The sequence below is a fragment of the Epinephelus fuscoguttatus genome, linkage group LG19, assembly GCF_011397635.1.
Source record: "Epinephelus fuscoguttatus linkage group LG19, E.fuscoguttatus.final_Chr_v1".
NCBI lineage: Eukaryota > Metazoa > Chordata > Actinopteri > Perciformes > Serranidae > Epinephelus > Epinephelus fuscoguttatus.
In genome coordinates, this window is record NC_064770.1 from 31,961,445 (window position 1) to 31,976,625 (window position 15,181).

The 15,181-nt window shown below is 42.7% G+C and overlaps 1 protein-coding gene across 2 annotated transcripts; it reads right to left on the bottom strand.

Annotated features, from left to right (window-relative positions):
- Positions 1-500: 500 nt before the first annotated feature.
- Positions 501-14,503, bottom strand: syngr3a (synaptogyrin 3a). 2 transcript variants are annotated; one of them, XM_049560157.1, is made up of 5 exons: positions 14,276-14,485; positions 11,045-11,279; positions 10,471-10,616; positions 2,431-2,625; positions 501-2,162 (listed from the first exon to the last, which is right to left on the bottom strand). In XM_049560157.1, exons 1-5 carry the CDS (start codon positions 14,375-14,377, stop codon positions 2,109-2,111), a joined length of 732 nt encoding a protein of 243 aa, XP_049416114.1. In that variant the 5' UTR covers positions 14,378-14,485; the 3' UTR covers positions 501-2,108. The 2 variants fall into 2 exon arrangements, with proteins under 2 accessions (XP_049416114.1, XP_049416113.1); XM_049560156.1 differs by having other exon boundaries at positions 501-2,625; positions 14,276-14,503.
- Positions 14,504-15,181: the final 678 nt, after the last annotated feature.

Consider the following 15,181-nt stretch of genomic DNA (forward strand, 5'->3'; position numbering starts at 1 on the left):
TTTTTTTTACACCATCCTTCTTAGTGGGGGTCATTTTGTTACTCTTTGTAGTTGTTTTGTGTCTCTTTGCTGTCGTTTTCTGCCTCTTTGTGGTGGTTTTGCGTCTCTGTGGTCATTTTGAGTCTTTTTGTAGTCGTTTTGTGTCTCTTTGTAGTTGTTTTCTGTCTCTTTGTGGTCGTTTTGCATCTGTATGGTCATTTTGAGTCTCTTTGTAGTTTTGTGTATCTTTGTGGTTGTCTCTTTATGGTTGTTTTAAGTCTCTGTGGTTGTTTTGTGTCTCTTTGTAGTTGTTTTATCTCTTTATAGTTGTTTTTTGTCTCTTTGTGGTCATTTTCTGTCTCTCTGTGGTGGTTTTGCATCTGTGTGGTCATTTTGAGTCTCTGTAGTTTTGTGTATCTTTGTGGTTGTCTCTTTGTAGTTCTTTTGAGTCTCTGAGGTCATTTTTTGTATCTCTATGGTCAGCTTACATCTCATGGTTGGTTTGCGTCTCTTCATAGTCATTTTGTGTTTCTTTGTGGTTGTTTTGCGTCTCTCTGTAGTTCTTTTGAGTCTCTGTGTTTGTTTTGTAAATCTTTGTGGCCAGCTTGCACCTCTTTGTGGTTTGTTTGCGTCTCTTTGTAATGGTTTTGAGTCTCTTTGTTGTCATTTTGAAACTCTCTGTGGTGGTTTTGTGTCTCGTTTTAGTTGTTTTGTGTCTCTTTGTGGTCAGCTAGCATGTCTTTGTAGTTGTTGTGTCCCTCTTTGTGATGGTTGTGTGTCTCAGTGGTTGTTTTGTATCTCTTTGTAGTCGTTTTGCATCTCTGTAGTCATTTTGTGTCGATTGGTGGTTGTTTTGAGTCTCTCAGGCCAATTTGCATCTCTTTGTAGTGGTTTTGAGTGTCTTTGTAGTCGTTTGAGTCACTTTGTAGTCATTTTGCGTCTCTGCCGTTTTTTGCATCTCTCTGTGGCCATTGTGCGTCTTTTTGCAGCTGTTTGTGTCTCTTTGCAGCTCTTTTCGCCTTTCCTTGTGGTCATTTTATATCACCTTATTGTCAGTCTTGTGTCTCTTTGTACTTGTTCAGTTAACTTTCCACTAAGAAATGATAAAAGCCACTTCAAACAGAGGCTCTGGTCCAGAGGCCCCCTGACACCTTGGGTCTGTACCCAGTAGACCCATGGCTCAATAATCCATCTCTGCCTGGCACAGAAAAATAACAGAATGAAAAGTGATTCACTGTGGATTAAAGTTTCCCCAATAAAACTGACCGCTCTCACATGAATGAACCAGAATCACGCAGATTCAGCCATCGTGACAATGTACTCAAGGAATATTTTGCACTGTAACAGTTTTTCTATTAAGTGTGTTAAAAATAATGATTCCACTACACTGAGGAAGACCATAAACACTTGAACAGATGCTATAAAGACTTGCTGATGAAGCATTTATGAATGAAAAGTTCTCTCAGGATCTGTTAGATTGTGATATATATAACATTGATATCTTACAAACGTCAGTCAGGTTGGATCGGCGATTGCGGTCTGGAAATTTGCCTGAGATTTGTTGCACAATTCAAAGTCTAGTACGTAATTTGAGACAGTGTCTAAAGTTGGTCTAATCTGACGGTAACTAGCCTACCTACAGTACAGTATATAACTACCTACAGACCTACATAAGAATGTGAGATATTGCACTTAGTCACAAAACGTTGTTGTCTTTTTTTACAGCATGTGGAAATCTACTAAATTAAGTCACTGTCTGAGACACACAGTACAGTATGGCACTTAGTTGATCTCTAAGTTTGGAAACATGCAGATTCAATACACATGATCACTTTAACTGCAGCAGGGGGAAAGGGGGAGGAACGACTGGACCGTACTGGAGCTAAAAAAAAGAAAGAAAAGTAAATAGAAAAAAAGAAACATTCCCCGTCCTGTTTGGTATGAAAGGGGATTCTGACACTTGAATAAATGGAAAGAAAAAGATGAAGGTGCTGTACGTGAGTGCCTTCTGCACTATTTTTATCTAACACTGCTTTGTGGCAGAGTCACTCACTTGTTGATCCTTTCATCTCTTTTTTTTTTTGTTGTCAAAACGGCAGTTAAATACTGCAAAGTGGCCTCCTCCTCCTCTACATTTCCTCCTCTTGTTTTCTTTTTCTCTCATCTGCTCTGATCTGAGGACACTGGATTTGCGAAAGTACGAAGCTGATGGCGAGAAAAGTGCAGATGAAGCTGGAATGTTAAGGAAGGAAAGGGAACGAGAGGAGGGAACAAAGAAGGAGAGGCCTTTTTTTTTTTTTTTTAAACAATTATTGAAAACTCAGCCCAGATCGACACATAAACGACTGCATGTGTAACATCACAGAAAGCAATTTGCTATCACTTTCCTCTCATCCATCTCCCAGCCTTCCTCTCCCACCATCAGGTCTACCCTCTCTAGTAAATGGGAACCTGGTATGTGGGTGCTGCGTTGTTCTCGGTGAATGGCGGGGACTGGTAGGTCTCTGTGGTCTCGGTGGTGCCGGCTCCTGGTGAATTGGATGGGTACGGCTGGGTGGGTGCGCCGCCGTCCATGTGCTCCGTGGTGAACAGAGTCATGTCTGTGCCGAGCAGATACTTCTGGACCGCACGCACTGTTAGACCGGCCTGCAGGGGGAAGAGAGGGAGCAAGAGATGGAAAAGATTAGGAGACAACAACGTCACAAGTCAAAGTAAGCCAGACTGAATCATGAAAGACCAGTTTTCACAGCCTGATATTAGTCAGACACGTTTAAAATAGTTTGTTTTATAACATGCAATTGCCACCACAAAAATAAAGTTAGCTTTGCTTGCTTCAAAGGAAAAGTTTGACAGGGTTAGATGAGAAGATTGATACCACTCTCATAAAATACAAGACAGCAGCCAACTGACACTTCGCAAGTCCCCTGGACACAGACTGGCCAATCATGGGTCCGACAACAACAATGCAGCTGTGCTCCATTGACTCTAATGCAGTCGTTTCAGATTTCCTTCATTTTCAGGCTGGTTTTGTGGATTTGGAGCTAAATGTTGTGCCTGGGGCACGTCGTGTATTAATGACACTCGTTACTTGGAGAGGTTGGAAAAAGATATACGTTTCTTCCCTGTTCCAAAACCAAAATCAAACCCTGAAAAGTGTAGGGTTAGCTAGCTAGCTACTGAAGATATAGCCTACTGAATGTATACACATGCTGCTTTTGCTTTTTAATGATTATAACAGTGAAACAAAGACCGACCCTGCTGTACAGGAACCAGTGAAGGGAAGCAGGGAAACTTTGCTGATGTTCAACCAGCTCTGTGTCATCACATGAACGGAGATCCCTGCCCGTCCAGGTGCTGGCAGCAGCAGCACGGGGGTGAAGCCAAACACAGTTCATCCACACACACTGTGATGCCACACAGCTGGTTCAATATCAGCAAAGTTTCCCTTTATATTCATTGTCTTGTGTGGCGATCAGCAGTGATGTGGTGGTTCACTTTTACACTGTGATCTGTAGCCTATAGTTCGGCTTTAGCTTCTAACTATCTTTGTCTTTCTAACCTGTTGTTGCTGCTGAGTCAGTTTGACATCCTGGATATATCCTTCAAACACAGACTGTAGACCCCTCTGTCTGCTTCTCTCTGGAATCACTCTTTCATTTTTCCAATTTCTAAATTTACTACCATCACAAGGGGGCAGTCAATTAGCTTAGCTTAGCATGAAGACTGGACATAAGGGGAAATAGCTAGCATATTGTTGTTCTTCCACTTTTGATTTGAAGGTTCTGTACGTGACATTCAGAGCATGTTTATGTCAACAAACAACTATTTGCTATGTAACGATATAGTGGAGTATTTCTGTCACGAGCAGAGGATGAAGTCATGCTACCTCTCTCTGTGGTGCAATCGTGGCTTCTCTGTTTGTTGCTGCGGTAGACGATTGGTCCAAAAGTCAGTTAAAGTTGCCTGATGATGCAAGGCACTCATTTGCGTATTGGTGACATCATCACACATTGATATGCAAATAGGATGATGGGAGCATTACTATATTGCTCAATAACATTCAACAGAAACATCGGCAACAAAACATTTGAATGACATGCGCTTCCAATCCAGAGAGCAAACACGTCAGCGTAACCATAGAAACACACTACAACTGTACTCCCACTCCTACAGCGAGCGGTGACTCCTCTCCTCCTGCCTGTCACTCACCTTTTGAGTGCCTGCTTAGTGCTGCTGCGTAAAATGAGAGAAGAGGAGAGAACCTGCACTGTTGGCAGGAGACCCATATACTGTGATTACTCTGAGAATTATGTATGGGAATTGATCGCAATGTGATATATTTATCACTTCCTTCCTGATGGCCTTTGTAAGTCATTACGGGTGCTTTCAGACCTTCAGGACCCATTTTGTTACAAAGTTGTATAATTGCCTAGAGTTGGTTCGTGTTCTCACGGCAGCATTTACAAGCGGACCAGATCAAATGCCTTGTGTGAGAAAGCTGCTCTTGATTGGTCAGAATTTCCATGCGTGAAAAATCCAGGAAGTAAAGCAAACATTGAAGAAGAGTACACTTGCAAGATAAATGTGACACTTTCTAATGTCACAATGGAGGGACAACTACGCAGGTTGATTTTAGTGCTGCTCATCGTGGACTATATTGCTGTCATTGTTCATTTTAGTCAAACCATACAGTTTGAAAACGAGGCGCGGCTCCAACTAGAAAACAATGTTTTGATGCATTGGATGTGCTGAATGTGCATATTAAGGCAGTACAGGAGGAGGTGCACATTAATAATCCTCCAGGACTGTAACATGCTCATGTTTAACCCAAACAATGTGTCATGTGACTGCAGTTGGTTCAGATTCAGGTTGGAACACGTTCTCACCACAAACGAACCGCACCAGAGTTCATGAAGGTCTTGGTCTGGTTGTTTTGGTGCACACCCAAGCGCTGCTAAAACGAACTGCACTTAGGGGGCAAACAAACTTGAGTTCGACTGAAGTGATCCAAACAGGGCAGGTGTGAAAGCACTCTTAGTTTATCGCTAGTCTATCCATCCATTTTCTGTAACTACTTCTAAGGGTTGTGGAGGGGCTGGAGCTGATCCCAGCTGACATTGGGCAAGAGGTGGGGTTCACCCTGACATGTTGCCAGACTATCACATCTAACCTGCATGTCTTTGACTGTGGGAGGAAGCCAGAGAACCTTGAGAAGAGCTATGCTAATGCTAGGAGTATATGCAAACTCGAACTAGAAATAAAGTTGCTAAGAGGAAAAGTCGCTAAATCTAGTGAGAAAGACGTGAAGTTGGCAGCACTGGTGCATCCCACTGGCTAGCTAATAGTCGGCACTCTGCACTGCGCTCATACAGTGTTTAACATTATTGCTGATATCGCTGTACCAACTCACGGTGGCAGAACGCCCCTCCCACCCCTACATTAACACTGTTAGCTCTGTCAGCACTGTTGCCATTGTTTTGGAAACCTTTTGAATGTACTTTACACATTATAGCTTGTGCGTTTCATTAGTATAAAAACTGAAGTGTACAAATTACAATTTATGCCATTATTTCTTGGCTGGGAGAAGCAATTTCATTTGTCGCACACGATGTATTGCTGCTCCCGCGCTTTATTCCCACACCAAACAAATAAGCAACGTTTCGCCTCACGTAGGAGGCTTCATCAGGCTTACAGAGTAAAGGGCAGTCCCTCTTTTTATAGCATGTTCTCCAATAAGAGTGAGGCTATCTGGAGACCTACAAAATACATATAGGAATAATATTATTTCTCAATCAATCACAGATGCATTGTATCATGTTTTTCACAGATTCAATTAATACACTTATGAAAAACCATTTATAAAAAGAAAAAATATATACATATGTATTATTTACAAAAATGGTCTAATATCAAAATCCAAATTCATCCCATGGGGTTGGAGCATCTTTAATTTATGGATCCAGAATATTTCCCTTTGTTGTAGTAGTCTGGTCCGATCCCCTTCGTGGATATTCTAATCTTTCAGTACCAATGTACCTCAGCATAGAGATACTATGGCTCATTTGTTTAAAATGTGCTGCTACTGGGTTTCTCATATCTCCTGTCCGGATATCACTTCTGTGTTCACTTATTCTAGTTTTAAGCGCTCTTGTCGTCATACCAACATAGGCTAGGGAACATGAGCATTTAATCATGTACACCACATGTGTTGTTTTACATGTAATCGTGCCCCTGATCTTAAACTTTTGTCCAGTAGTAGGATGGTAGAAAGAGTCACATTTATTGGTGAAGTTACATTGTGCACAGGCTCCACATTCATCTGATTTTATCACCATCGATCTGATGTTAGGTGCTCATTTGAAAACAACAGTAGGGGGTTCTTTGAAAGAGTCTTTCAAAAGGGGGTCACTCTCAATAATGTGCCAGTGACGGCGAATGATATTTTTAAATTCATGCCCCATCGTTGAATATGTTAAAAAACATTTTGGTCCTTTTTTCGGTTCAAGACATTCCTTTTTTTTTTTGTTTTTTTTTGTTTTTTTAAAAAGATGTGTTTTTGGACATTTTAGCCTTTAATTGATAGGACAGACAAGTGTGAAAGGGGGAGAGAGAGAGGGAGTGACATGCAGCAAAGGGCCACAGGCTGGAGTCGAACCCAGGCCGCTGCGGCAACAGCCTTGTACATGGGGCGCCTGCTCTATCCACTAAGCCACCGACGCCCCAACGGTTCAAGACATTCCTCCTGTGTTTTATCTTCAAATCTCTCGGCTGCATCATCAATCCAATCTTGGGAATATCCCTTATTTTGGAAACGTTTTATCATCACCTCCTTTTGTTTCTGATATAGCTCATTTGAGCCACAAATACGTTTTAACCTACTGAATTGACTAATAGGTAAGCTCTTCTTGAGTGCCAGAGGGTGACAACTATTACCCCGCAACAATGTGTTGAGGTCTATGGGTTTTCTGTATAGATCTGTGACAAGTTTCCTCTCCTGTTTCATGACAGTTACATCCAAAAAGTTTACTTCATTTTCATTCATACACATAGTGAATTTGAGATGTTCATTGGCCTCATTTAGGAGGTTCAGACATTGTATCATTTCACCTTTGTCACCCTCATAGATAAGAAAAATATCATCTAAAAATCCTGATTTCTTAAGTTTTCCCTTTGATGTCAGCACCGATTGAAATAAGTTGATTCGGAGGATGTGCATTCTTTATATTTGTTTCACTAGAAGCAATTTCATTGCCTGATATCAGACAGAGCTGTCAACTCGTTACACTCATTCCCATCAATCAGTCAACTCAAACTCAGTAGAGTCTGGACCAGCTGATGTGTGCCCACCCATCAGGCAAACAGCCATTTAAATATATATGAGAGTGTGCTCACGTCCTCCTTTGTGGCCTGCCCATCTGCCTGATAGTGCACCCACCTCATTAGCTACCCTCACTGTTGCCATTGTTAGCACTGTTTGCACTGTTAGCACTGTTAGCTACTAGCTGCCAGCTCAGCCACCTCTGCATTGAGAGCTTTGGGTTTGTTACCTTTGGACAGAGCCAGGCTAGCTGTTTCCCCCTGTTTCCAGTTTTACGTGCTAAGCTAAGCTAACCTGCTGCTAGCTGTAGCTTTGACAGACAGATATGAAAGTGGTATCAGTCTTCTGACCTCACTCTTAGCCAGAAAGCGAATAAGGGTATTTCCCAAAATGCAGAAGTATTCCTTTGAGTGTAAATGTTTAGACAGTGATGATGATGCCTCTAAACTCACAGACCTCTTAAACTACTGAAAGTATGAAAGCATAAAGTTATTGAGGACCATTCACCAGATGCTCAACCAATTTCTCACCACACTTTAGTCAGAAACAGGTCACTGCTACAAGTTTAGGTCATGGATGAATAATCAAAGGGGCCCAGCAGTCACTGGGGTTCAACTGGTCAGGCTGCCTCTAATCCACAGCCTGTGTTTGAAGTGTTATTAACCTTTCTCTTTGTAAAAGTCACATGGGCTCAGTCAGATTGCCCTGATCATGTTTAGCCACCTCGGCTCAATACAAACATATTGACATATATTAGAATATAACACAAATTCAGTGTGTCATAGTATTTTGTATCTGAGTAGAGGAGCTTTAGAGAGGAGACACACAGCCTCTCTTTGTCTCCAGAGTGATAGAAGCTCTTTGAAGTCATGGTTGACCTGCCAGATGTGGTTGAAAAATATGAAGAAAGAAAAAAGAATACAGAGGGTGTTTTTTTTTTTTTTGCTGTTAGGTGGGAGGGGAGCTTTCATCTGCGCCCAGGAGCCCAGATCGTCTCATAATCTGTCTGTGGTTTAAGTGATATTGAACATTTATTCAACAGCTGCGTGTGTGTTTTCTGCATTCCTGAAGTAAAAACCTAAAAAACAATGGTGCAAACACTTGTTCTGTAAGGTGCAGGAAAGGTTCACATTAATATTTCAGTGATGGAGAGCACCTGTCAGTCCTCTGTTAGTATTATAAAGGCTGATCCGCATTAACAATAACCCTCACTCAAGCAAGTGCTGACTGAGCATTTCCAGACCTTAAAAGGCAACTTCGGTATTTTTCAACCTGGACTCTATTTTGCCATGTTTTTGTGTCTCAGACTAATGGGAGCAACTATTTTCTATATTAGTCCAGGACTGAGCTCGAGCGCTGCACCTGGGAATGGCTAAACAGGCTACAATGTAACCTCTACGTCCACTAAACGTGCTTGTTTTTGCCACTGACAGGCTCGGATTGTTATTTTAAGTGTCTGGCAACATTATAGAAAGGATCCCTACAGAGATAGACCTTTTAAGTAAAAAGAGAGAGTGTTTTTGTTTAACCAGAAACAACCCCAAAATCTTCAACACCAAAGCCACCACACTCCATTCAAATAAGGAGTAATTTTAGTGTGTATAGAGGCAGCATATATTCACATCTAACTGGGTGAATTAAGGGTTTATTTCAACCAAACCAGAGTTGTTTCTGTCAACTTTGAATGGAGTGTGTTTTATGATGATAAAATTACTATTTATCTAAATGGAGTCTGGTGGCTTTGGCAATGTCTAACTCAGGGTTGTGACTGGTTAAACAAAAAAAATTTCTCTAACAGAAAGTTCTGTCTCTGTAGACATTAGGGATGAGCAAGTACACTATTATCTTTATCTATATCTGTTCAACCAACTAAATGATCTGTATGCATATTTGTACTCAGACTGCGCAGAGTTTAAACCAGAAGGGATGGACTTAAACAAAAAAATGGCAGGGACCTAAGCAGAAATTGCCTCCTGAGACCCTGTGTCTTCATACAAGGACGTCACATTTTGGTTTTGCTGCATCGTATAATTTATTCTGCTTAACTTAGACCTCATGTCCTTGTTCATGGACATTTTTTGTGCTAGTGGTAGTAAGAGCACAATACACTAATACATGTAAAAACAAGATGGCAGCCATCTCTGCCAAGTCATTCTGCAGCCGATCCCGACACAAAAGTGCACAAGGTCCAAAACCTGATATCAGATCTTATAGTTGAAACTTGTTTAGTTATGTTTTATGATGTTTGTAGTTTGATATGGCAACAGATTTGACTATATTTAGCAACAGTAACAAGCTAAGATGCTGTTAATGAGGAAGTACTCGTTTGAGGACATTGGGAATTGATTATCATCTTGTCGACGGACATTGGGACTTGATTGTTGCAGCATTTCACACAAGCCAATTAGGTGTTACAGACTGTTCGTACAGACAAAAAGGATATTCCTATCTTGGAGTGTAGAGCACAGAATTACAAAATGAACAAGGTTTTGGACAGCCATGTTCAGGCACTGAAACGAAATGCGTATTATTATCATACGTATCAGATCCCACTAATCTCCAATAGCTCGGATAAAATAAAAATGCATAGCAAACAAAAGCTTGGGGCTCAGGAGGTTAAGCCTGACTTTGATATGGGTTGATCAGAAGTTGCTATAGTTACTTTTTTCTGGAAAACTATTTACAGGACAAAATCAGGATTGAGCTTTAGATCATTGACCACAACAGTAAGAGACAGAACACAGCTACCCAAATAAGGATGTTGTCAAATTTTACTCAAATGATACTAATGAAAGGACATTATCCATACCAGATACTTGTTTTATCCAAATACCTGGCCTTTTCCTTTTCATAATGTTGTCAGAAACTTAGGTTAATAAACTGAGCCTGGCAAATCAAGCACTTCTATTGGATGAACAGTGACAGTGCATATTCCCCCAAGTGGTTACATTGCAGTCTGTTTCACCACTACTGGCTGCAGCCCTCTGGCTCAATACTGGCCAAATTCAAAAGATGGTTGTCACAAAAATATGGGAAAATAGGGTACAGGTTGAAAAATATTAAGTTACACTATCCAGAAAAGGGTATGAAGGTAGGTAATTCCATTAAAATAGTTTTGTGTAACAATATGAACATTTGTTTCCATGTGTGCCTCTGTAGTTGCATGCTCTTACCCAGGTGATTATGGAGAAGAAAGAGAAGGCGATTGCAGCCCGGGCTGCGTCCGCCCCCTGGTTGAGTGGCAGCTTGTCAGGCGTGGTCCGAGACCACTGATTGGCCAGGAAGCAGAAACTTACAAAGTACAGAAAGGTCCAGAAACCTGCCAGAGAGAGACCAGCGGAACAACAGCAACACTTTACTACAACAGAGAGGAAGGTAATTTCCAAGTTAACTTCCCACATCAAACACAGAAGCCAGCAGGTGTTGGTTTCTCAAATCTGGGCCGGCTGAAGCTCTTCTTTGTTCCTTTTAGAAATTAAAAATATTCACGTCTCTATTACTTTTCATGTGAGTTAACAGGTTTCATTTCTCTTGATGTCTGGTTGTGCAAGACCACTTTCATCTGAAACAAAGAAGCAGGTCTCGTTGGGCTGGTTTTTTTTTTGGTATTTTGGGGAAACCCAGTCTCACTAAATACAAAACACCCAAGTGCAGATGTGTCTTGCACTTTCTGAGTCTTGGGAAGTCATAAGAAAACACATTTATGTCAACTCTGTTTGATTGTACGTGTTAATAAGTCCTTCTCACCTGAGAAGCCGATCTCAAGCATTATAGCCTTCTTTCTGTCTTTGACAGAGCTGATGGAGGAGAACTTGAAGTCGAGCAGGAAGAAGAAGGAGCACGCCAGCAGGCCCACCAGGCCCACGAACACACCGTAGTTGCACGCGTCTCCATTCTTATTGAAGACACAGTGGAGACGCTCGCTGCCCACGTTCACATAACCCTCGTTCACGATGGAGGCAAAGACCACCAGGGAAAATATCTGTGTGCGGAGATGCAAGATGAAGAGGAGGGTAAAGATATTATCATTCAAATTTAATTCTCCCACTGGCTTCCTTTCTTTCCACACAAACATTGTTGCAGACTCACTGGAAACAGGACTGCAGCAGCACTACTCGAGAGCGCCTCTTTGAGCGTGCTCACACCAAAGGCATTAACCTCATTTCCCCTCTTTCTCCCTGACTGACTGAAGAGGTGGATGCTTCACTTCCCCGCGAGAATCACATCGTCCTGAGGCGGTGCATATACCAGAACAGGAAGTGTGATAAAGACTGCTGTAGCTCGTGCTATGTCTTTTTTTTTTTGTCTTTTATTAGTTGATCCCATTTTTATGAATAACAGCCTTCTTTAGGTCTGATCTGTAGATCTGTGTTTCCTCCTACCTCTGCTCTGGACTCGCATACTGACACTGATCAGCTGACTAACACTCGGTGGCAGAATAGGGCCATGTGACACACACACAAGCAGAAATGCACTCACACTTGGGGGTGTGGGTCATATGATGGTGGAGGGACACACAATGGGATAATGTCCGGTCCACATTTCAAACTGATCACATGTGTGGATATAATCTGAGCAGACACACACTCAGGTGCCTTTTGGTGAATCAACATGATAAAGCTGCTTATGTATCAAAGTCATGCATCACTGAGTTCTTTGCATAATTTTAATAACTGCATTGTGTGTGTGTGTGTGTGTGACATTTTCTTCAACTAGCAACTAATTGTGGTCACAGGGGATTCAATTAGTCGAGAAGCAATAGTAAAATATTAATAAAAAGTCATTCCTTTCCTTTGTGGCCCAAAATTGTTCATAGTTTCAGTAGTTAACTACACAAAAATGGCAACAAAAAAAGTAATTTGAGTTCTGGAGGAGGCAAACCTGACTCTCTACCACAGGGCTGTAGGCTACATAGGAGTCTTAAATGTCTTGTTGTGTTATTGGGAGCCAGAATAGAAGGAGTCATGGCTCAAAACCTAAATTTGAACACATACCAGCCGCTGTTTACTTATTTAAGTTACGCTCACAGTCCTGGAGAGTGAGTGACCTGACATGGTGCATTTGTAAATTCAGTCTGATGCTCTACACTAAAATGAGAGCCCTGTTGGTTGAAGACACGGAGCGTTATATTTGTATATGAATTAACAAACGGTAAAGCTAATCACACTTTCACTCCACTCGGCGCTCTGCTGCTCCGTCTCCACAGACAGAGTGCCGAGAGTGCGGTGCTCTGAATAACCGAACGGTACATTCAGACAGCGCTCTGAATTTACGAATGGTCCAGTTTGTGCCAGAGTGCGCTCCAGCACTCTGAGTATTTCTGAACGCACCTCCGGATCATCTTCCTCCATTGTCTAAAACAAGCCAACAAAACTTGCTAGCTAGAACTAGCTAATGTCTGTGGAGAATTGTTTTGCCTCCAGCTAAGCCCCGCCCACCAAAAACATCACACTACATACATTTACTAACAGTAAAAGGTCTGTTCTTTAGCAGGCAGAGAGGGGTCACCACAGAGCACGTGCAGAGTGTCATGGTTCTGTCCCTTGTTTCTGATTGAGGCAATCTGAGATGTTACAACTGCCCCCGGTCTCCCCTACCATACTGTAAGTATGTTTTGCTGACAACACTTTTGTACTTTTACTTGAGTAGGATTTTGTTTCAGATTCAGACAACTTTATCGATCCCAGAAGGGGCAATTTATTTGCAGCTCACCTCGTCCAAACATTCAGACACTCAAAAGAATCTGAGCAGTGGTGTCGTGGTAGTTGATGAGGTGGGTGTACTACTAGGTAGATGGGTGGGTTACTGAGGAGGAAGTGGGAACATTTCTCTATATATCATAATGGCTTTTGGGCTGATCGGTGGGTAAACAGCCAGGAAAAGAAGTGGATATACCCCCTGTACCAGTACCTTCCACCACACCACTGGATCTGACTTCCACCAGCATGAATTTAAAAATGAGGCATGAATCATAATCTAGATTGTAAAGGGAAAAATACACCAACAAGCATCAAAATAGGCAATTAAACTTTAAATCACATTAACCCAAACTGTTAAAAAGTGCCTATTTGTATCCAGAGGTCTCAGTAGTAAATCATGTACAACCTCTCCATCACCTACACCAGAAAAATCCAAATATATATTTTTACAATAAATCCACCCACAGGCACCGGATACTCATTAATTATTCACACACATCTCACGCTCCTAAACAGATCCCCTCCTCTGTGTGTTTCCCCGCACCGTTAAAAGAAGACCTTCCCTGTGTCACCCAAAGGTGATGCGTTCCATCAAACGTCAGGGCACGACGCGGCTCCGTGGCTCTGCGTGCGTAATGATGATCGCGGACCAATCACAGGTGAGATGACGGACGACGACCGTTTAGGGTAAATCAGCAAAATCATTAGCTGAAAATATGATTGGCGACATAAACGGAGACGGTGTGTGTGTGGTGAATGATACGGTGGATATTTGAGGGGAATAAAAATAATAGTTGACATGAATAACAGGAAGCAGGAGGCTGAGGAAAGAGACGGATATGGATCTGCCTTTTTACACACAATCCGGTTTGCTACCTACACATCAGAGAGATATTTATTAATAAAGCACTGCAATGAGAAAGTATTGAATAATAATAGGTTGATTTTTCTGGCACAGAGAAAAAAAAAAACATCTGTATTGAGATCAGTTTCTTGGTCAGGGTGTCAGACAGCCACCAGGCCTTGGTTACACCCTGTACACTACATTTCTACACACACACTCCGATATAAACACCCATTCCTCTGTTTCCATTCACACACCCTGCTTATCAATTATCGCTGGATTACTGGGCTCTATATTTGCAGTGAGAACACGTCACGGGTCTCGCGCAGCAACGACAACAGAGAGCCCCCACATCCACACACACATCTACACACACACACACACACACACACACACACACACGCAAACAGCACTGCCGGAAAAACGCGCTCTCACCCAGCACAGCACTCTGAGGATGGTGGTCGGCTGTTTGGCGAAGGTGATGGGGTCCACGGTGGACCCGGCCCGGCCCGCGCCGAACGATCCCACTCCGTCCATCTTCTGTCGGTCGCTCTCTCTCGGTGCGCTCCTCGCAGCTCCACGCTCCCGGCTCCACGGCAGGATGGATGCGCTGCTGCTCTCTGCTGTAGGGACTGGTCCCAGCGCGTAACATGCACGCACGCACAGGCGCGCGGGCGCAGAGGAGGACGCCGCGTGTAAGAGGGGGGCGTGCAGAGCTGACGTGCCCGCGCTGCTGACTGTGGATGAGCCATTTGGACAGAATTTAATGTGATTGTGCCGATATGGCCTGCAGGGCTGCCATAAAACAAAGTCAGCCACTGACTCAGTGTTGAGCCTGTTGTTGGTTTGGTACCATCATTTGCTGCATGGGGCCTCAGGAGGACATACAGTTGGAAGACTCACAAAAAACATGTGGTCATGAAGGGATGGACACGCTCAGCAACAATACTCAGGTAGGCTGTGGTGTTTAAACCATGCTCAGTTGGTACTAAGAACATCTCCCCCACACCATTACACCACCAGCAGCAGCCTGAACCGTTGATACAAGGCAGGATGGATCCATGATGCCAAATTCTGAGCCTACCATCTGAATGTGGCAGCAGAAATCCAGACTCATCAGACCAGGCAACGTTTTTCCAATCTTCTATTGTCCAGTTTTGGTGAGCCTGTGTGAACTGTAGCCTCAGTTTCCTGTTGTTAGCTGACAGGAGTGGCACCTGGTGTGGTCTTCTGCTGCTGTAGCCCATCTGCTTCAAGGTTGGACAAGGTGTTGTTGCTTCAGAGATGGTCTTCTGCAGACCTTGGTTGGAACCAGTGGTTATTTGACTTCCTGTTGCCTTT